The sequence below is a fragment of the Archocentrus centrarchus genome, chromosome 8 (assembly GCF_007364275.1).
Source record: "Archocentrus centrarchus isolate MPI-CPG fArcCen1 chromosome 8, fArcCen1, whole genome shotgun sequence".
NCBI lineage: Eukaryota > Metazoa > Chordata > Actinopteri > Cichliformes > Cichlidae > Archocentrus > Archocentrus centrarchus.
This window is the reverse complement of record NC_044353.1, coordinates 5,568,937-5,592,579: the sequence shown is the minus strand read 5'-3', so window position 1 is coordinate 5,592,579 and position 23,643 is coordinate 5,568,937. Positions and strand designations below refer to the sequence as shown.

At 40.7% G+C, this 23,643-nt stretch overlaps 2 protein-coding genes across 2 annotated transcripts in view; one reads left to right on the top strand and one right to left on the bottom strand.

Annotated features, from left to right (window-relative positions):
- Positions 1-10,468, top strand: part of LOC115784682 (ras-associating and dilute domain-containing protein-like) — a 34,360-nt gene extending 23,892 nt beyond the window's left edge. The window contains exons 12-16 of the mRNA XM_030735996.1: positions 791-972; positions 1,073-1,430; positions 6,169-6,302; positions 7,120-7,259; positions 8,199-10,468. Of these exons, the coding sequence (XP_030591856.1) occupies positions 791-972; positions 1,073-1,430; positions 6,169-6,302; positions 7,120-7,259; positions 8,199-8,295 (911 nt within the window). The 3' untranslated portion in view covers positions 8,296-10,468. The remainder of the gene's footprint in view (positions 1-790; positions 973-1,072; positions 1,431-6,168; positions 6,303-7,119; positions 7,260-8,198) is intronic.
- A 1,955-nt stretch (positions 10,469-12,423) lies between these two features.
- Positions 12,424-19,894, bottom strand: LOC115784268 (uncharacterized). Its single transcript, XM_030735430.1, has 6 exons — positions 19,822-19,894; positions 19,339-19,466; positions 17,625-17,775; positions 16,327-16,447; positions 16,111-16,239; positions 12,424-12,778 (listed from the first exon to the last, which is right to left on the bottom strand). The coding sequence occupies exons 2-6, from the start codon at positions 19,429-19,431 to the stop codon at positions 12,424-12,426; spliced, it is 849 nt and encodes a 282-aa protein (XP_030591290.1). The 5' UTR covers positions 19,432-19,466; positions 19,822-19,894.
- Between the last annotated feature and the right edge of the window lie 3,749 nt (positions 19,895-23,643).

Below are 23,643 nucleotides of genomic sequence, written 5' to 3'. Positions count from 1 at the left end.
ACTCACAGAATCACCCAGTTAACCTAACCCAACTAACTGCATGTCTCTGGACTGTGGGAGGAAGCCGGAGTACCAGAGAGAACACACACAGACACGGGGATTTGAACCTAGGACTTTATTGCTGTGAGGCTAACCAGGCTTTTTATTTTGATAATCTTTATTCTTTGTGTTGTTCCTGTGTCTGACTTCCTGTCCTCTTTACCTGCTTGGCAGAATTTTAAGTGGAAGTGAAGTAATTTTTGTAGGGACTTCGTCCACAGTGGGGAAAAAAAATCAATCATAAATCAAAACAGTTCTTTACCTTCTTGTTCTATTCCACTAAATACAGCGTTTAAAGATTTGAATGCTCTCACAGCCGCTGTAGTGAAGCTCCTTTATTGGGTGAGTGCAATGCCACTTAAAGAGCTGAAACTGCGAGAAAAAAAGGATGTTAACAGGATTACTGTGGGCGTACGGTGGAGAGTAATCCTGTCCTGTCAGCCTGTTTCCACCAATGAGCTTCAGTCCACAGTTAACTCTCAGCCACCACCTTGCTCTCACCTCTTCTCACCTCCAACTTCAGATTAACTAGATTCCAACAAAGTAAATGTGGGACACTAATGCTGAGAGGTATTCAGCATGTGAAGGATAAAAATATTTAACTCTAAGTGAGGATAAAGGAGGCCAATGTTTAGTCTCAACAACCTCCTTATTGCAGTAACATTTATTAGAGAGCCGTAATGAAGTTCAGGTTGTTTGTGATGGATGGTGATTGGACTTTCCCACCTACTCCTCTTCTTCATTTGTGCAGCCGACATTCTGGAGAGCTTCGACAACCACCCGCCGCTCATCCTGCCCAGCAGCGCGTTTCACCTGGAGCTGGGTAAAACCATCATGGAGCCGGCGCTGTTTGAACAGCTCGGGCGTCTGCAGGAGTTCATTGGCGGACTTCCTCGCAGTGAAACCCGAGTCAAACCTGAAGTGGAGGAGCAGGTAACAAGCTCTCTGCTCCATCATAACGAGAAACTCGGAAATGAGACACTTTGATGTTTCTGCATCTGTTGTTGATTAGCTTTACTTTGCCCAATCTCAGGCCTTCAATGAGACGACTACAGACAGCCAGTCTGTGACCTCGGCCTCCGTCAGAGTCCTCCAGGATCCGGCCCATCAGGTGGTCTCTGACCCTGCGCACCGGGACACTCTTACATCCGCAGAACCAGCTCAGGCCCGAGGCTCTAACGGTGACTTGAGCAGCTGTGAGGCTGTCCTGACCCAGAAGCTGAAGAGCCTGGAGCTGCAGAACACCCTCCCAGGACAGGCCGACGTGAGCTACCACAAGAGCCTGGCACTGGACCCGTCCTGCCTGCTCACACCGCCCAACACCCCACAGGGGATGGAGCTGGCTGAGCTGGAGGCTGACCTGCAGGAGGGGACCCACCAATTAAAGAAAGGTAACAGTGTACTGCAAGTCAATAAATAAATATCAGCTTTTTGTCATGTAAATACAGACCCAATCAAGAACTATCTATCTATCTATCTATCTATCTATCTATCTAATCTATCTATCTATCTATCTATCTATCTATCTAATCTATCTAATCTATCTAATCTATCTATCTATCTATCTATCTATCTATCTATCTATCTATCTATCTATCTATCTATCTAATCTATCTAATCTATCTATCTAATCTATCTAATCTATCTATCTATGCATGCTCAAAATAGGTCAAAAAGCAGCCACGCCCTCATCATCAAGCTTTAACAAACATTCGCCCTCCATACAATTGTGATGAAGTAACTATCTATAAAAGCTATTTATAGCCGACTGTAAGCATGTTTATTTCTGCTGTAAAGGGGATTGACTCACTTTTGAAGCCAGCTCCAAGTGGTCACTATATGAACTGCAGTTTTTATAACATGAGTGAGTTTTGGTGGTGAGGATGAAGCAAAAACAGAGCTGGCTAAAAGATCAGAACATCCGCATGTACATGTTAAAGCCGGGGGCTGATTTAACTGCTGACTCATCCGTCTGTGAGTAACTGTCAGTTACTCAGACTAAATCACCGCATCAGCACCGACTTCAACGCCGGCCTGTTTTCAGCTAAATCGTTTATTGTCTTCATCATAGACCCAGGCTGGTGTGACTGCCACCATTTCAAGCTTAAGAAATATAATTACAACCACTGGATCAGTTTCTGAGATTTCACTCAGGATTTCTGTTTTTAACTGTGGGAAGTCAAATTTAGAGCCGACAGACTTCTTTGGAGCTTCTGTTTAATTTGCAGTTAAGCCTGTATTGTGGCAGCGTACAAATTCTTGACAGGGCTTTAAATTTATTTCCATGTTTTATGGACAGCCAATGGTGAACAGTGAGGAAGAGGTTCATCCAGGAGAAATCAAAGTACCACCTCTACTACCAAAAAATGTTCCTATTTGGTAAAAATATATTTGGTTTCTCAGTAATTTCAAACTCCTAAAGTTGACTTTTACAAGGTCAAAAAGAGCAAGACTAGCTGATTTATCTACAAGAGGCTCACAGCTGAAATTAGAAAATATATGAAGTAATGGAAGTAATTATCAGAGTTGATGTTTTTCTGGCTTCACAGATACTTTAAAGTGTTTTTTTTTAATGAATGTAAAATGTGTTCAGGAGTCATTAAACCTTGCAGTCGCTGCACATGCCAACAAACTGACCACATTTTTTACAAAAAGTTCCATTCATGGATTCTTTGGCATGCAGCAGGTTTTAATTCAGATGACGCACTGTGTGACTCCCACTTTGTCTCCTTCCCAAGCCCTCCTTTACCTCTTCAGGAAAGTATTTAGCGGCCTGACCTCATGAGCTAGCTGCATATTTGTCCACATAAAGGTGCCTTCGCCCTCCTCCTCCTTTTCATCTTTGACTGACTCTGGAGGTCGGGAATTTCAAGTGGAAGGCTGCTCAGGGTGGGTTCACTGTGCAGAGGAAAGAGCGCTTCCTCTCCCACCCCTATTGTTTATGGACGCCTCCTTTATGAGGTCATCTGTAGGAGTGAGAGGGAGTCGCTGAGAAAACCGGTCCAATGGAGATGAAAATTTAACCGTCCACATTTTTCTTTGTGCCAGGAAACCGAAGCTCAAGTGATGAATAAATACCCAGATTCATACATTTCTGGACCCAGCTGAAAAACTGCTGCATTCAGAGACTGTATATAAAGATGGACAACGTGACACCTGCCCAGAAATGAAATGAAAATCATCTAAAGCTCCCCCTGGTGGCAGGGTGGGGAACAGGTCTTGTGATTGATTAAGTTTCTCATTCAAACTTTAGGACAGATTTTTATTAGTTTTTACTAGTAAAACCTAAGTTTTTACTAGTTTTATTAGTTAAAACCTAATTCAGGAGGGATTAACTTTTGGAGTTGATCACATAATGGATCCACAAGTTTTTTCTGAAATTGAAATGAGAAAATTTTTAGAGGCGTAATTAATGTTGTCAAGAAAATAGTCACAAACTGAGCCACAGCTGCTGGAGGTTTTGGTATTCTACCCCGCCTAAGTAGGAGGATGCTACGTCCCCTCAAACACAAGCACTAAGAAGAAGACTTTCATTATTAAAGATAACATGTGTGTCGACGTTTGAGATGTGGTTTACCAGACTGATCATCAACAACTCACCAGATTATTTTTAAAATTTGCAGAAATCTTGTCGGATCTCAAATGAGCTGTTAAAGTCAACAAATTAATGTATTTATCATTTGGTCTCACACCAAAATGGTTCTGGGTTCGAATCTGCCGGCCTCTCTGTGTGGAGTTTGCATCTTTAAGCACAGAAACTTTCCTTCTTTTTTAACATGTAACATTATTACCAAAAAACACAGGATGCATCTAAAACTGAGGCTTGTTGCAACCATCATCAGCTGGTGCAGTGGATTCAGGAAGGAGGACCTTCTTCTCTAACGAACCCTCAGATCTGAAGGGACCTTCATAAATGCTTTTTATCACCTCTGCTAATGCGGCCCCTGACTGACCCCCCCCCCCCCCCCCCCCCCCCCCCCCCCCCCCCCCCCCCCCAGTGGGCCTCAGTGCTCCAAGAGAAGCAGTTTAAGCTTCAGGATCTTAATCAGACGTCTTTACTCTCATTGGTCACTTGTTGCTTTGCGTTTTCCCTCTTAATGCTTTTAACAAAAGTAATTTGCTGGAAAGCTTTGAGGATTACGCTGGACGCGAGCCATCTGGCACCTTCTCTCTGCTTGAAAGCAGGAAATCTCTCACTTTAATCTGCACAGTTTATACTTTTATGCAACTCTTAGTTCAATAATTGATTAATTACAGATGATTTTGCCAAGAATACCCCTACATCATTCATTTCTTCCACCTTGTAAACAGTGAGAGTTTCCTGGGTTTTTTTTTTTCAATCTTCCTTTATAGTTAATTAAATTCTTTTGAGTTGGGATGTTTTTATGTTTTTTTTTTTTTCAATTTATGAAATTCTTTTTTGAGTAATATATTAATTTGTTTTGCAGGGAAAGTAATTAGCACATTGCTAAATAATATTATATACCTGTAAACTTTAACTGTAATTTAGAGAAAATCAGATCTACATAAACTAAGGCCAAAAACTAAGACAAGCTTTAGTTTTCTTTTCCTGGTTACAGTTTTATGATTTTAGTAAAAGTCTCAGTGTTCGTCACTAATGGCAGGGAAATTTGAAAGCTTCAAGATTTTCACCAAGTGAAAAGCAATAAATTTCTCCCTCTAACTCTTTCCCCAATAAATACGTGGTTTGACGATCATTAGAATAGTTTCCAGGTTTTTCCAAAGAAAACTCGGCAGAGACGCTCGTTTTGTTCTCTAAGAAATGTGACAGAAACCGCTCGGTCCAGAAAAGAGCTTCGAGGGTTGCTCCTCAAGATTAAAGTAGTCCAAGTTCACGAGACAGTGCCTAAATTTTTTCAGCTTAGTTTATAAAAACTCAAAAATCACTAAAAAATGTCCATAATAATAAATGTATGCTTTAATCTGGCAAAATATTATCATATCCTTAGTATTTGTATTGTTATTATTATTTTGTTTGTTGGTCTGCTCTTGGTTCTCAGACTTTAAAGGGCATCAGTCTGAATTATTGGTTTGTTACTCGCTCTGGCTCAGCGGTTTTGGCTGGAGATGTTTTATGCACTCCATCTGCCTCTGTGGTTTCAGGTACCATCTGAAGTTTGGTAAAGTTTGGTTTGAAGGAGTGACAGAGGGGAGGTGATGTCAGGGCAGAAAAGCAGCGGTCGATCCGTCATGGGAATTTACAGCTGGGTTGGTGCGTGGAATCTTAATCGGCAGCAGCATTGTTCGGGGCAGGTCCTGCGTGGGAGGCAGACTGGCGGGGGAGGAACAGGGTTTATTTTTGGGGAGGGGAAGGCTGCTGTTTTGACAGGACGACCCCAAGCGGCAACTTCAGGGCCTGAAATCCAAAATCTGCGGCTCCTCTAATGCCCACTTGAGGCTCCAAATCATGCAATGCGAAACACTCTGCTGCCCTAACGACCTCTGCTGACAAAAACTACAAAAAAAACGCTGGGGCTTCAAATGCTCACTGGTAGTGGACGACATTACTGTGGCTGCATCCATGTTTTACATGCAAGCTCAACAGACTGTAGGCAGGTTAACATTTATCCATGATGCAGAAGCCCCAATTCAATCCAATTTTATTTATATAGCGCCAAATCACAACAAACTGTCGCCTCAAGGCGCTTTGAATTGTGGGTAAAGACCCTACAATAATACAGAGAAAACCCAACAGTCAAAACGACCCCCTATGAGCAGCACTTGGCAACAGTGGAAAGGAAAAACTCCCTTTTAACAGGAAGAAACCTCCAGCAGAACCAGGCTCAGGGAGGGGCAGTCATCTGCCGCGACCAGTTGGGCTGAGGGGAGAGAAAGACATGCTGTGGCAGAGAGCCAGAGATTAATATCAATTAGTGATTAAATGCAGAGTGGAGTATAAACAAAGTAAATAAGGTGAATGAGAAGAAACAGTGCATTATGTGAACCCCCCCAGCAAACTAGGCCTATAGCAGCATAACTAAGGGATGGTTCAGGGTCACCTGATCCAGCCCTAACTATAAGCTTGATCATAAGACTTGCTGGAGAACGGTGTGGGAATCGTCTCCCGGACGCCTCTCTGATCTGATGTTTTTGTCTTTGTTTGTTCAGCCAGTGGAAGTGCTGAGAGGAAGACAGGAAACGAGGGAGCAGCAGCTGACGAAGAAGAAGACAGAGAGGAAGTGTTCGTGGTGGAGCTTCACAAAGGGCCTCATGGTCTCGGACTGGCACTCGTAGACGGGACGGTAAGTATTTACACTCACTATTTCTAAATAAAGTGGAAAGCAGGACGAAGTCTGCGTAGCTCCTGAGATTGGGCACTAATTGGATCTGATTGAAATCTGCTGAAAGGCTGGAAACGCTCATTTTATCACTAAATGTTCCTGCAGTCCAGATTCAGGAGCCTCAGTGCTTAACAGCTTAATGAGACACTTAACTGTGGTAAATAAAGATGCTACGGCACAAGATAACTCTTATACACTGTCTGAATCCAATATTTGTGCTTCTTTATGTTGAGCCTGGAAAAGGTAGCTCAATAACTGGCAAAATTATCAAAAACCACCAAAACTTCCAACTGTTCCTATCATGCAGGAATATTTGCTTGATTTACCTCTCTCTCTCTTTTATCTGCTGATTTTGACAGAAATCTTTTAGTCTTTTTTTTTTTTTTTTTTTTTATTGTATTGATTAGTAGAGAGACCAAATCTTCCTCCTGGGAGTTTAAATATCTGCAGTTAATTTCACACAAATCAGTGCAGAGGGAGTTTTTCTGCTTTCTGACACAGCATCATCTGCAGCGTGTCACTGCTCTTTCACAGCAGAGTTTGATAGTTAATATTTATGTGAAAATCACTCCGCTCTCTAATGTGGTTTTAGTCCATCATGATAAAATTTTACCCCCACCAGGAATAAAAAAAAGTTTTTTTTGTGAAGACAGGTGAAGTCGCACCCTTGTCGGGCTAAAGCAGTGGACCAACATAGAAAAACCATCCTTCAGTATGCATCTGTAATCTCTTCAGTGATCAGATTTTTTTTTTGTCTTGTTTTTATGCCTTTGTGTAGAAAACACCGCTGAGAATGAGCGGCATTTACGTGAAGTCGGTCGTCCCCGACTCTCCAGCCGCTAAGTGTCAGAAACTGAGAACGGGCGATCGAATCCTGGCTGTGAACGGCATGAGTTTGGTTGGAATGGATTACAGCACGTAAGTATAAAAGTAAAGATAGCGTTACAGACAGTAGCAAATCAGTCCTAACTGAGCAAACGCCATCAGCTAACTTTTATCTTTTAAAGTCTTGAAGTTTTTCTCACTATGAATGACTGACTGGTAAATATAAAAAGTTTTTACCTCCAAATCCCAGATAACTTTTAAACTGCTTGAGGCCAATTTTTTTCATGAGTTAAACGCTTATTTATCTCCAAAAATTAAAGAATGACTCATCCCTGAGTCATCGAGGGAACATTCAGATAGTATTTTGCTAGCAGCAACATTAACAAGCAAGCTAACATTATCCAGCTAACTGCTATGTTAAGTATCAGGTAATTTGTGTGTGTTAGCAGGTAGGCTAACATTAGCTAATATTTTCCTAAAGAAAACTATGTAATGAACCTTCATCTGGCAAAAACCAGACCACTGTAAGGAGAAAACTGCAGTCATCAGTTCAGGGAAGGATCACTTGGGTTTTGGGGTTAAACCCAATCCTGAGTTTGCTAAAGCTAGTGTCTCTGCTAGTGGACCCATAGTAGAACCTTGAGGTACACCACAGGTCACGCAGGTGATTTTTGAATTGTTGTCAGAAAAGGTGAAATAAGCAAAAACTTGATAAAAGGTGCTTAATAAAGCATCATCATGCAAATAGAGTATAAAACAATAGAAAAAAAAAGGTAAAATGAAAATTTTTAAATGGACTGTATAATTGTTTTAAAAAAAATTTTTTAATGATATACAGTACATACAATTCATATATTAGTGTGAACAACAGATGTTTGTCATTCTGTATGTAAATTGTAGCACTGTTGTCAGTATTTTTAATTTTTTGACTACAAATATGAACGTTTAAAACAGAAATATAAAGCGCACCATGATGATTTCTGAGTGAAAAGCACTGCCGTCATTAACTTCTAACTTGTTTATTCGTTTCAGTGGGCGGGAGCTGATTCGCTCATCCGGAGACTCACTCAAGCTGCTGGTTGCCAAGATAGATTCCAAAACAGGCAGCAAAGCCTCGACTACATGCTGAAGTTAGAGCGCTGGTGGAAGATCCAGTGTAATTTGGGAATACTAGAGGACGTGAGATTCATCTCTCTTGCTTCATCCCAAAGTCAGTATTTCTCACAGGATGGATTCCCCGACCAAAGGAACACACACTTCCTCCTTTTTGTTTCCGACTCATAATGGGATGCAGACAATCAAACCGAACACAGACTGTGGGCGCTTTGCTGGCAGACGGAGGGGGAAGACAAGTTTTAAAAGCTCTTTTTTTTTTCTTTACCAGCTTCTAAAAACAAACTCAAAAACAGGGAAGGGGGGAAAACCAGAGCCTGTGGCGTCTGAGTGCAGGATTTAATGTCTGAAGAGTGCTGCCAAGCTGCTCCGCGATCACTCACGTCTGGCTTCAACTGGAATTATTTCCAAATTCATTTTTAAATTATATCTATTTAAAAAAAATGTGAAGCTTTATATGTTACACTCCAAAAACAAAACATTGTATCTGCCAGTGGGCATGTCTCAGATTCAGATATATTTCCAAAACAAGGAAAACTGTCTTTGTGTTGCACTTCTTGTTTCTTTGCAGGAATGACTGAACATTAACCCTCAGTTTTCTGCTGCTTCAGGTTCTTTCTTGTATAAATTCATCAACAGTCTGCTGCTGTAACACCATAAAATATTACCAGTCCTTTAAAAGTAAACTCTAAGTAGCACTTTTAGCGTGTTATTCTTTTTCCAACACACACACACACACACACAAAAAAAGCAGGTGTAGGTGCGTTTGGCTTCTTTAAGTTGCAGCCCAAATCAAGAACAGCTGAACCCCCCCTGCCCGCGCAGGTTCAGTGTCCGGGTTAAACACTAACTCGTGCTTTTAAAGCAGCGGTTCTCAAACTGTGGCGGGGCATGGAGCCGCTGTAGCGGTGGCGTGGAGGACCACAATCAGGACGACCAGGGGAAAGGATGCGATTATTGTTGGGAAAATAAACACAAGATTTAGGGAGAGTTGTTGCCCCAAATACGGGAGTTTTAATATCACAGATTACGGGAAGGTGGAGCATGAGGTGGATCAGCAGGTTGTATGGGACCATCGTGGTTAGGAGAAAACGGAGTCCAAAGGTGATGCCTTTGATTGACCAATCACCTTCAAACCCACATTTATGTCCATGAATTGTGGGCAGTGAGCCCCCCAGAACAAGATTACGGATACAAACAGCCAAGATGAGTTTCTTCATTAGGTTGGCTCAGCCTTAAAAATGTGATGAGGAGCTCAGACTAAAGTTACTATTCCTTCATGTCATAACTGGCCAGCTGTGGTAGTTCAAACATATGATCAGGATTCCTCCTGGACGCCTCCCTTTGGAGGTTTTCCAGACAGACCCAACTAGAAGAAGAACCTGAAGGAGACCCAGAACTCCCTGAACAGATTATCTATTTCATCAGGCCTGGGAACACCTCAGGAGAAACTGCGGTAAAGGATGTCTGAAATGCTATGCTTAGCCCACTGCCAGTGCAATCCTTTCTAAGGTTAGTAAAGTTCAAATATCTTGTTGACTCTCCCCATTTTAGTCCACTGACTTTATATGGTTTGAGTCATTTAGAGCTTCCTAGAAGAAAACAAGAAGCCTTGAAAGTAGGCCTAGAGGAAGTAGACAACATCCATTCCAGGCTATGTGGGTAAAATGAGAAATGGCTCCAGATAGCCTCAAACCAAAGGCACTTAGGGTCAGACACATAAAGCAAGTGGCTAGGATTGAAAAATCTGCTGAGCCAGCTTCAAGTTAAATTGCAGGTTATGTTTAGGCAATAAGACTAAGTGGTTGGAGTTGGGATTAACTATGAGGATCATTTTTAGGGTAGAGCTAAAACTGTGAGGCTGAAATGAATGTAAGAGGCTTGATTTGATTGGTAACTTCTGGCTTATGCTGAGCCAGTAAACTAGTGGAAGGGAAGAAGTTAACATAAGGATTAAGATTTCACATGTTTTTGATAAAAGAAGTCGGATGAACACAACTGGAGCGGCAACTTTTTTTATTTATTACTCTGCAGGTCATTTTCTTTGTTCATCTTTTTATAAGAGTAAAAAATGGCACACAATGCTTTATTAAACGCCCCAAAGCAAGAAATACTCAGATTACATTAAAGCTGTAGTTCATAAACTGTTCAGCAGTCCATCTGTCGGGACATGGTGCAACTAATAAAAAAAACTGAGTCAAACTAAGTTGAGTCTTTTTGGGGGGGGGGGGGGGGGGGGGGGGGGGGTCTTATTGTGGTTAATTGATAAAAAAAATTGTGGGTTGTGAATCTTTGTGAAGCAACAGAAGAAGATTTGAGAACCACTGCTTTAAAGTTCAAGTGTTCACATTCAAAGAAACAGAAATCAGTCGGTAATAATCACAGTGAGGGCGGCGCCTCTTTATTATTGATTTATTATTTATTATTGATTATTCTGCAGGTTATTTTCTTCAATAAGATTTCTATAAAATTCCTGAATCTAAACCTAAATATTTTTTAGTTTATTTAAATGTGAAGCTGTTTTCATACCTACACTACAGACTTTATCCCATCTATAGCCTGCCCACAAAAAGGTCATGGGTCAGGGTGATGTCATCCCCCCATTCTAAATACTGACACATCCCATGTTTTAATAGGATTTGTTTTTTTAAAAGTCAGCGCTGCAGGAGAGACGCCTCATTTGATGCACCTACGCTAAATCAACAAGGAAACAATCAGGAATAAAAGAGAAATGCAGATCATTTAAATGTTTTGGCTTCTTTTTGAAGATGGGAAAGCTGCAATCAAATAAAACACTGCTCCTCCTCCTCGACGTGCTAAACACCCAACATGTATGCTGCATGGTTCATGTTGTTTAATTTTTAGGTCAGCTAGTTTAGCTCATTAATGTCACATCCCACATTTTCCTGCACAAAAATCCTTTGTTCCAGCTTCTTATTGGGACTGTTTATTTGGATCTTGGCACCCTTGATGTCGGATTGTGGCCTAAACCATGCAGAGTATTTCTACTAGTTTGCAGCAGACTGCTTCCTGCTGTGTTACATGTGGAAAAAGGAAATGCACCAAACTGAATCTCCCAAAATGTTCACATATGAAAATACCTTTTATGAGCTAATAGGTTAATCACTTCATTAATGAAGCTCTAATTACAGTTCAGTTTCCCTCATAACTGTAGGGCTCAGCCCAAAAATAAAAGAGATGCATTTAAACTCCAAAACTGTCTCCAAACTCCTCTGGGAAAAATCAGAGCAAAATAACTGAAAGACTTCAGTTTATTATATGAAATATATCTTAATGTACATATGAAAATATGAACAGAAACCCAACTTTCTTCAGTCTGTCTTCTCAAAACTTTTATACTAATGAATGAAATCATCAAACATCTTAAGCAGAGATCGATCACCTCAAGTTTGTCTGTGTTCTTCATCTCTAAGTATTCTGTTGTCTAATATTTATAATGCACAGTATTTTTGAACCTAAGGAAATAAATATTATTTTAACTTGGAAAACCTGGCACTTAGGCTCATTTTACACTCCGTTTCCTTAAATCGGGCCTCTGTTGGTAAACAGAAGGAAGAGCAGGAGGTTTGGGGTGAGGCTGGGATCTGAAAGCCGGGCTGGGTGGAGCAGCAGCAGCAGGAGGGAAGCTACAGGGTGTGGTGGCTGCATGGCAAGCTTTGGTGGCCGCCGTTTATAGCGGCTTCGTGGTTTCCACCAGCCGGGCACTTTCCACTGACTCCAGCATGGCAGCGTTCAGCCTGCGAGGCCCCGCGGGTAAAGACGCCACCCTGACCTGGTGTAAAGATTTGCACACGCAGCCTTAAACTGTGTCCCCGAGGGGTGTAATTAAAGCATGCTGAGTGAGACGCTCCCTGCAGCTTTCTGACATAAACCCTGAGGGTTCACTGGAGGAGCTCATTAGCTTTCATTTTTGTTTAGTTTTTAATTCAATTTAGTTTTCTTTTAGTTTTTGCTGCCTTCAGGGTTTAGTTTATGTTTTTTGTTTAATAATAAAATGGGAAGATGTGAGAGAAGTTAGGAATAGATGCTAGTCTGAATAAACATCAAGCATTCACTGGCATGTTTATTAATCTGACCAAACAAAAAATAGATGCTGAAGACATTTCCTGCATATTTTTATATTTCAGTTAGCTGCAGAGTCCTGCTTCGACCTGAAGGAGTGGTCATAATTAAGGATGGGACAGTCTGTAAATGGCAGTCTGTAGTCATAGTAGACAGTGGCCTCTGGAGGACTCTCCTCCGGCCCTCCTTTGAACCCGCACTCCTCCAGCGAGCCGTATAGTGGCAGGCGGGCCTCCTCTGTTGGCACCCTGCTCCTGAAAACCTCCAGGCTGCAAGTCTGGATCCCAACACGTTCCTCAATCACGCTCATCAGACCGAAAACTGTGCGGCTGCTTGGCAAAACCACTTCAAAATTTCCAGGATGGGCTGTGGCCGAGGTGAAGGGGATCAGTCGGACGCTGAGACAGATGAACCTGCTGGTTTGGTGAAATTTTAGTTTTAGATTACATGGTTTTGACTATATACAGTGTATACAGAAGATGGCTTGCAGGTTGGTTAAGCTTTCTTATGGCCAGCAGGGGGCGACTGCTGTGGTATTAATAAGAATCTGTGACAGTATGAAATTGCCATTTGATTTACGACCTCAGTAAACATTTTCATGAGTTTATGGTCTGAATCACTCTTATTTAATAAAACATGGTTTGGTTTGTTAATGATCGTCATTATTAGAATAAAGTAGGTGATAAAGTAGGATCTGCTTTAAGGGTCGAGCAGTACTCATATGTTGCTTATTAAAATAATCAGCTGTTGGACCTAAAAGAACTTTAGCAACAACCGTTAGAAATATCCTCAGATGTCTAATTTTATCTAATCAACAGTGCTATCACCCCAAATATGTAATTTAATCTTTTTAACAAGGAAAAACTTATTTTCACAAGTGAACTGTTTCAATGGGAAAAGAAAAGTCAGTACCTGACTCCACAGAATCAACTGATCTTTTTAATACAATAACTTTAGTAGCAAAATTTTACCTTCATACTATGAATATTTTCTGAATTAAAGGCTCTTGATGTAGACAGGTTAATTTCAAAATCCAGCACTTTATAGCCCTCGTGACTAAATAAGTACAGGAGGTATCTACGTGACATTTTCAGAGCTGAACAACACATTTATTTCTGTTAAAAACTGCAACCAAAGCAATTTTACACCCACTTGTCACAAGTGTCACAGTCTGTAGTTTGTTAATTTCAGTAACAAACTGCACCAGTTTAATTTTTGAGGTTCAAAATTTGATTTCACAAACCATATAGCAGTGGCTGTCACACTCTTTTATATGTAGTCTCTGCTTCCGCATCCTTCTTTCATTTATTTTAATCCTATGTATCAATGCAGGGGCAAGCAGGACAAGCAGTGCTTGCTCAGTGAAATTTAAAAATACACGTCAGCTGAAATGGATCAAAGTGAAAGTGATCTCTTGCCTTTCATCTCAAACAGCGTTCTGTCATAAAGCTTTTCATGATTTGAACGGATGTAGTCTCCACCAGGAACATAAACAGAAAACAGTGAATTTATTCACATTAGAATGTAAAAAATATGTTTAAATTGAGAAAATGTACCATATATGCCTTCCCATAAAAAGACATCATCTGGATGGGAACACGTTGCTTTAAAATCTGTATATACCTTTCAGTATTGGTGGTTACTTTGCAAATGTGCCAGCTGCCAGTTCTACAGACACTAATGCACCTCCATACCATCAGAGATGCAGGCTTTTGAAGTGAGAGCTAATAAAAAGCCAGATGATCCTCCTCCTCTATAGGTTGGAGGACATGGCGTCCATGTTTTCCTAAAATAATTTCAGATTTGTCTGACCTCAGAACAGTCTTCCACCTCCGCAATGCAGCAATGCAATGATATTATGTGCTGATGATGAGATATTCTAAGTGTTCACAGTTTTACACTGAGTAACAATGTAACCTCTGCTCACAAATAGCTCAGTATTAGAGAAACAGAAATGAATAATCTCTGGCTTTGGTTAACGTCAGGCAGAACAAATCGAGGCTAAATGCAAATGTTGCAAAAACAGAACAGCATCTTAACCCCAAATCCAAGAAAAAAACTGCAGGCTTAACCCCTGGAGACTTTCCAGGCACGGCAGCACGCCGTTTACTAATGTAATCAAGTAATCACTGGGTTTAAAGAACATCAACATTTAGAAATGTAATGTTTTCAAGTGTCTAATTTTATCCAACCAGCACGGCTCCCCTCCGGCTCTACACGTTATCTTATGTGTGTGATTTATTGCTCAAACATCCTTCTGTGGCACAGAAAAACAATCACAGCAGCCAGGTCAAAAAAAGGCAACAGCACCTGTCAGCAGGCCAGCTAAAGGTCGCACTGAGGTCCTTTGTTTGCAGAGCTGTTGAGACTGGTGTTGTAATTTTGGGTGTCTGAATGCAGTGGAGTTACAGGAGTGGAGTCACAGTGTGATTTACAGCTAAGGGTCAGGAATAACTCAGCTTGGTTAACCTCACTCATGGAGGTTTGGACTGAATGTCAACACGGCCTGATTGTGTTTCCCAGGAGCTTCCCAGTTTGTCCCAGTGCAGCCACAAAGACTGTGGAAGCTGCTTTTCTCTGGGACATGTCTGATGTCTGTCTGGCTTTATTATATTTTAAAACCAGCTGCTGCTCCTCCCACTTACTCTAAAAACATGTCAGAGGAATTTTGTGGCTTCATGTCTGCACAGAGCAGCATTCAGATATTTAAAAGTACCAAAACAGCCATGAAAAAAAAAACTCTTACAAGTAACAAAAGTGTGCTTAAAGTTTTAAATTTGAAAGTGACATGACTTCTTCATCTGGAAGAAAAGATGAAACATTTCACTCTATTTGAGCAGGAAAATTAACATTAAACAGAAAAATCCCATTAATTATACATATATGAGTCAAACATCTGAAGCATGAAGGCCTGACCAATGTAAAGAAAATACAGTTTACTTCATTTCTATCAACAGACTAGTAAGAATCATCGGTGCATCAAGAACCAACTCACCAATTTTTCCACCTCAGATAAATGTGAGAATTGTTTTGCTATATTTTAAATTAATAGTATTTGAATTTCTGTCACTCAGATTTTCTAGTGCATCAGCTGAAAATGTGCACGGAAATCTGCAAAGTAACTACAGTATAATAATCAGCCAAATGTATGTTTAAAGTATCCAAGAAAATATTGAAATTGGGCAAGTTTTAAAAAAATTTAAAATGTTTTATGTTTTTTAAATTGTGAATCCAAATATTAATATAAAGTTTTCCAAATAAAGAAATTAGCTTAACTTTACAATAGTAAAATAAGCAAATTTTACAAATGTTAAAAATAGGTCCATTTTAACAAATAATAAGATTGGACCACTTTTACAAATAGTTTTTAAATTAAAAGAAATTAAAAGTAAAAGCAATTTTCACATTGCAAAATCAAGTTGTTTGTTTCTTTTTTGTCATCAAATTCTAAATATTTTGTCAATTTTACAAATACTAAACATTGAAATAAGATAATTTTAACAAAAAATAAAATAAGAGAAATTAGTAGAACTGATTATATGTTACCAAAAGTAAAAAGTTCTTTAAATAGTGATGTAAAATGTGTAACTTTTATAAAGAGTGAGATTTTATAAATATTAAAATAAGTCAGTGTTCCAAAATGGAAAAATTGGGACATTTTTCAAATCATAAACTCAAGCAAACTTATTAAATACCACAGATGCATTTGTCGTGTCTATTTTGTTGTATTAATATGTGAACTAAATACCTCTGGTTTTCAGGGTTTGGAGGCCTCTGCTGATGTTGACGTTTCAAACAGGAAAAATTTTCTGTCTCAGCTGATTTTTGTCTTTTTATGAAGTCTCCTGACATCTGAGTGTGGAGCTCTGCGCTCTCCCTGAGGGGGAAAATAAAATAAAACAAACTCATAAACTGTAAAAAAGCAAAACAAACAAATACTGATGGAGAAATAAGTTTGTTTCACCTCAATGACTGCATTTGTTTCATCAAGTCTTGATAACTGATCGTGCCATTGAAGGTCTTCAGCTGCTGAGTCAGCATGTGGAGCTCAAACTGCTGACAACGGACACCCAAACTCCTCAGACCTGCAACATGCAGGAAAAATATGGAAATTTAGATGTCAGCCAAGGGCTGTAAGGTGTTAAAATTAATCGCAGAAAATGCACATGTAAGTGGAGCGCCCTCTTTTGGAAGCCAGTTAAACAGCAGTACAGCCTCATGGTCATTTGCACTGAGATTCAATTCCATTTTATTTATATAGCGCCAAATCACAACAAGCAGTCGCCTCAAGGTGCTTCATATTATAAGATAAAGACCCTACAATAATACAGAGAAAACCCAACAGTCAAAACGAGCCCCTATGAGCAGCACTTGGTGACAGTGGGAAGGAAAAACTCCCTTTTAACAGGAAGAAACCTCCAGCAGAGCCAGGCTCAGGGAGGGGCATGTCTTGGCGGTTGTTTAGTTTCCTTTTTAGGAGGCCAGATTCATACGGTCTACGTACCACATTCTGCCCATGTGTGACTGATTGTGTTTCAGAGATGAACTAACATTACCTAAAGTATAAAACAGTGACATACCTGGTAAAAAATAAATTACATATATGATCAACAAGTTGATGTTTACATTAAATGGGACCAAAGTGTCAAATAATTATGTAAACATAAGTTACAATCAAAAGAAAGCAGGAAAGTGAGAGAAGATGATGCTCTACCTGCAGAGGAAATAAAGCTGTAAATGATCGTATTGGGTGTCCTTTAAAAATAATTTATTGCTGTGATTCTGTGCTGTAGGTCTTCCCAGTTTCCAGTGAGTCAGAGTCATAGCTGCAGCGTTGTGCTGCAGGTCCGAGCTGTAATCTCTTTCTTCAGTGTGTCTGAAGTCTGCCTGACAAAAGGAACATTGTCCCGGTTTTGTTTCCCAGAGCAAGCTGCTCTTATCTGTGAGGGGGGTGATGAGAGGAAATGAGGCTCCGCTAACATTACCAGGAGTCTGATTCACAGTACTCTCCATAAATACTTCAGTACAATGACACTGTGGCATTTAGAACTGACTCACATATCTGCTTCTCCTCGAGGATTATCTTTGTGACACACAAAGACCTGCAGTAAAACTCTGAAAACATCAAAGACCCCCACCCACTGCCTCCATCCCAGTGAAGAAAACCACCACCCCTGAAATGACTGTAACTGTTTGAGAGATACAAACAGAGCAGAGGGACATGTTTCCCACAGTGTGTTCATTTCAGGGATGATGGATTACCCAGCTCAAAGTCCTGCAGGCTGACTGATCCACTTCTGCCTACGTCACTGTGGCCGAACAGCTGATCAATCTGCTGCTGATGATCAGAAAACCACCCAATCAGCTCGTCCAGGAAGCTCTCAGACTCCGGTTTGTTCCTATCCATGGCAACCTTTAACCACAGGAAATCCCATATTACAGTAAAATCAGTACAAGCACACACTTTATAAGTAAGACACAACAAAAACTCTCACCCACTACCAGCCTAGGGGCATAAGTTAATAATGTCGAAGGTGAGAGGAATCAAAAACAACAACAAATGAAAAGATAAAGAAATCCACAAGCACTGAAGAGTGGGAAGACTGGGAATAGCTGCACTAAATGTGACGGCAAACTCTTGTGAATTTCTCGGTGGTGCTAGAAGAAAATTAGAGGCTCATCCTCTGGGGATCATGAATGTCTGTATAAAACTCCCAGCCATAGTTGTTGAGATATTATTATTGTAGGGATTTACAAAATAAAGCTCCTCGAGGCGACTGATGTTGTGATTTGACCCTATATAAATAAAACTGAATGTTCATAAATGCTTTGAGGTTTATATTTGGTTTATATGCAGCCATATTTTTATAGCCAACCTGTTCTGAAGGAAATTTAAGGGCAGCTTTAAAAAAAAGGCCACAGCAAAACCCTTTTTGGGGGTTTAAAATACTACTACAGGGATTTACAAAAACCATCATTAATTTAGCGGCTATACTTGTTGCAAATGCTTGTTGCATATGCATTGCAAATTTGCAGAGGAGAGTATTTAAATGAACTCTGCATTTACTGTGGTTTATGGTAATCTGTGTATTTGATGCACTCCTCCAGTGTATTTATCTGTGGCACTAAACCAAAGATGTGTAGTTCCAATGTTGAACACCTGAAGGTACAAAGGTAGTACTTCCCCAAAACTGTAGGAAATGTTGACAAATCTCAAAAATATGCCAATTTTTTTGGGAGCGTGTCAACAAATATGTTAACATTTCAGCCGTGTCTCTGGTGTTTTTCACGATAATCTGAGCTGTTTAGTAAATCTGGCCCTTAAAGGCTCAGTTTCCCCAGGATAAGCAGAAGTGGATGGATGGATGGATGGATGGATGGATGGATGGATGGATGGATGGATGGATGGATGGATGGATGGATGGATGGATGGATGGATGGATAGATAGATAGATAGATAGATAGATAGATAGATAGATAGATAGATAGATAGATCGATCGATCTAATCTCTAATCTGGCAGTTCCAAGCTTTGCATACCCACCATCCACCCCATTGGATTCAGAGCTGTTTTAAAATGTGGTGCTTCGGTCATTTGAAAGAAAACGTTGCCTCTGAACGCCGTCTCCTGATCACACAGTGGGGAAAATCTTCAAGCATCTTCGTGCTAAGCTAAGCTACACGATAGCTTAATATTTACCATGCAAACATGACACTGACTTCCTTAAAGAGGATAAGAGTAACTGTAGAACTATCCTCAAAGTATTCAGAGTCACCAGGTCTGTTTACACCCAACAAACCAGAGGCAGTGAACACACACAGTACAAAGTAATCCTCAGTTATGATCTCTGTAGACATATTTTTCCCAGTCTTCTGTATCACATCTTTATGGATCTGTTCTGTTTGAGAGACTCTTTAACTAACCACGGTGAGATAAAGAGTGAAGTTTTATGCTAAGTTTCACATCTTTTTCTTACTTTTTTAGCTTTTTTATGCTGGTTTTTGGTGTGTTTGGGTTGCTGATGCTTTTTCTTCTTCATGCTGTGGTCAACCAGTCTGAACCATCTCATCCAGGAAGAAGGAAGCTGCTCTCCGGTCGATGTTACTGTGGAAGAACAGACAGTTCAAAGTATCAGTCTGACACCATCAGTAACTTTTACAGCATAATTTAAGGTGGACTTAAAAAAATTATATGCTTCAGAATTTATAGGAAACAACACCGAAAAAAACAGTCTATTTCCAACTGAGGATGATTATGAAAACAAAAAGGAAACATCATCTGACTCTTTTCATTCCCAGACGTTAATGAGCTGCTCTTTGATTAGACCCTGAGCTGTGAGAATAAACTGTTCTTACCGGCGAAACCCGGATACTAAAGCCCTGGAGCTCTGATAATGTTGTACATTGTTTTTGCATTGCTTCAACCATTTATCCTTCATATGAACATTCAGCTTTTTTACCGTATACTTTTAGCTTTTTCAGCCATGTAGCTGCTGAATTTCAACCATTCCTGTCTTTGTTTTCACTCTCAGCATTCAGGTGAGTTTGAAGTCTTGATTTATACTTTTAAACGGCCACGCTCCATCCCCAGGAAAAACAAACCCAAGCATAGTGACACAAAGCCCAAATAAGTATTAATGACTGGAAATGCACCACAAAAAAGCTTCAGGCTCTGCAAACAGTTTGATTTACTGAGCTGTTAAATGATTAATCCTGTTCAGGCCCGGCAGAAAGCACGTCACCGCAGCAGAGTGACAAAAGGAAAGAATAGCCAAGATGGTTTCGTGATGGTTCATCCTTCCTGCTCATCTTAAACAATGAAGGCAGGAAACAAAGCCACAGTGACCAGTTTGCTGTCCCCAGCTTTCTCACTTCCGGGACCAGTCAGTGTCCCAGTACCAGTCAAAGGACTGCGGCCCGTGGGGCGTTCCTGAAGTCCAGATATTGAGCTCCTCCCTCAGATACAGACAGGAAATCCTGTCTGGAGACGAAGGTGTGCAAGGAAAGAGTGAGCTGGAGGAAAGCCAGGAAGATCTCAGTGTGAGCGGAGTTTGGTATTAAAAATACTTAAGAAACTCATCAAAGTAAGCAAATATTAGTAAAAAAATACAAAATCTAGTAGTATGTTTAAGATGTTGTTTTTAGCAGCTAGTGTGTCTATGGATATGCATTTTTTTTAACACACCACCCCAAAAAAAGAATGAAATGACCCGTACGGTCACTGAAGGTGTTGATGTGTGACCTGATATGCAGTACCAGAAATACTCATAGTTTGGAAAACAGGAGCCGAGTGAGTGTCGTATTATACAACAGCAAAGCCGACAAGTGAAGTGAATATCTCTCCACATCTTATTATGTGCCATCATTTTGGGTCCTGTGTGATTGACCTAAACCTTGTTGCACCAATCATACCCCCCAAGCAATGATGCTCCCTGACAGCAGCAGTCTCCCCCTCCACATGGCAAAAACTGACATTGCCCCAATCCAATCCTCCAGATGCACTAAAACAAACCTGATCCATGAAGGCGCCACTAAGCAGCCTGCAGTACCCAAAGGCCTCACTGCAAACAGTCTGCCGCTACGAGCCACATTTTAACATCCTTATATGTATTCTTGAACCGAAAGGCTTTATAAAGAAAGTGGTGAAGGATGAAGTTATTTTCCTTGAGACGCCACTGATTATTTTTTTTTTTATGTTTTGTTTTGTTGGGGTGGTGGGGAGTGGTGCGAGTTTGTGTGGCTGCTAACTGGGCAAAAATCTTTGTTCCCTCTCTTGTAACAGAGTTTGATCATAGTGGGATTTCTTTGTAAGATAAAAATACAATAAGCTCCATGTAAGAAGGCAGGTGGAGGAGACGTAGTCCACAGGCTTTTCATCCAGGAGTTTGGGGTTCAGCTCCTGTCTGAGACCCTTGTTTTTCTTTTAGTTTCATTTTCACTCAGAGTCTGGTTAGATTTAGGCAGCAAAACTAAACACAATGCACACGAGACAAGAGCCTTAGCAAAGTAAAACAGGAAGTGACTAACACGACACACAGACACGGGGAACAAGGAATTAAATACAATAAACTGCAACTAAAAACCTGAGAATATAAATATAAAGAAACCAGCCTGGAAATCTCTCAAAAATGATGCAAAACTCAAAACTACAATAAACTAAGAATCAAACAGTGACTCAGTGAGTCACAGACGGAGGATCATGACAGATACAGTTTGTACTCTGATGATATTCCTCTCCCTGATAAGTCTACACCATCTTTTTTTTTACGTTATGTTAATGTACTGAAATCCCTCTGAGGGTCAACATGAAACACTAAATCAGCTGTGAATAAAGAGCTTATTTTATTTTCTGAGTTTCTGACAGCTTCCTTTGAGGGAAATGTGACACATGTTGAGAGTCTTTGATCTCCTGTCCCATAAAAACCTTCTAGTCTCATTCATATTTATGCCTCCGATCACTTCAAAGTGGATTTCAGGTTCAGCCGCTCTTGGTATGCGGGGCCTGTCATTAAGACAAATTCAAGAACACATTCACACAGTCACTGCTGCACAAAGTCATTTATTAACAAAGCTCCGGTTAGCAGCAGTGACGAGTAAAGTGAACACACACCGGTGAAAGCAGAAATGCTGCAAACATGAAAATATTCAAAATCAGGATCCAGAAAGTTTTCTTAGACATTCAAAAACTGAGGCTTCTGTCTTCATCTGCAGTCATATATTTATTTAATTATTTGAGTATTGTGCCAAAAAAACAATTTTTTTTTACTTCAAGGGCAAATAGACAAAGCAAGGTCACAACATGGTTACAAAAATTGTGCCAAAGGGAGCAGAAAGTTTGGTGGGTGATCTGCTAATGATGTGTTAACTAATGATAAGCTAGCCACTTAAACGAGGATAAATAAACAGAACCAGGCTGTGGTGATTGATGCTGCCATCACAGAAACCGGAGTCACCAGAACCCACATGAGCCCAGAGATCCAAAGTGCAACCTACACCGAAGGCCAGGAAGCAGTGGACACCTGCGTGCCAAGCCAAAAACATCCAGGAAGGTCTCCATCAGGGCCCGGGGGCCCTCGCCATGACCCAACAGAGGCCAGACAGCACATCCTGGTCCCACCCAGGCAGCACGCACTCCCACAGCACCCACAGAGAGGAGCCCACAGCACCGAACAGACCCAAAGCCCAGGAAGGACACCAGCCAGCACAATCAGGGCACTGGGGCAAGCCCCCAGCGGTTTACCCTGCTGTAGTTTAACAGATGTTTCAGTATGTTATGAAATAACCTGTCTGAGCTGCACCCGCATCTCTCACCCAGCAACAGCCTGGATAGGCTCCAGTAACCCCGGTGACCCTGAACTGGATGAGCAGTTAAGAAAATGGACAAAAGAAACAGACCTGATACTGAGGAGACATCAGAAAGCAAACTCTATGAAAACCATGTTGCAGAGCTGTGTGTGCCTTACATTTTATTACAGGCATAAGAAGATTGATTTAAATTATATTTTAAAATCAAACCAAAGGAAACTGTCTTAACACTGAATATAAATGTGTGTATGAGGGTTCCCATTAATCATCTAAGATCCCTCTGGTTCAGCTTGTGACCCTGAGAAGGGCCTCCACCCCTCATTTGGGAACCACCGGACTGCAACTGTGCCATAAAAAATAGTTAAAAACATAAAATGCATCACTTTATAATAACGTGACAGTACATCAGTGACTTTTTACTGCAGCGACTCTGATGTCTTAAGTGCACTTGGTCGATAACTTTGAAGTACTTTTACGCATAATGGAGTTTTTTTATAGTTTAATAATTTAGCTCCTCTCAAAAACACACAGTAGTAGTTTTACGAAAATAAATTTAAGATAAATACTGACAAGTACCTTGAAACACATTCAGGGCCTGTATTTGAATAAAAATGCTTTGGAGGGGAATGATGCAGGTTCCCGTTAGGACGTCAGAAAGCTGCAGCCTGTAGGCGCTCTCGGGCCTGAGGGGGGAGTAATCCCCGCTTATACAAAGGTCACGTCTGCACTTTGGACTCCTGCTGAGATCCTTCAGGTCCTTCAAAATCCTCTCGCAGTCTCCCAGACGGAAACAAGCTGCTTTTACTCTCTTTATTTTAGCTTACACTCACTGCCCCTGCTGGAAATACACCACAGGAGTGTTTGTGTATAGTATTTGTATAACGTGTGACAAAATAAAGAGCCAAGCGATTATGTGTTTGGTTTTAGCGCCCTCTGCTGCCCTGCAGTAAGAACTGCAGGCAGGAGGAGAGCTCGGC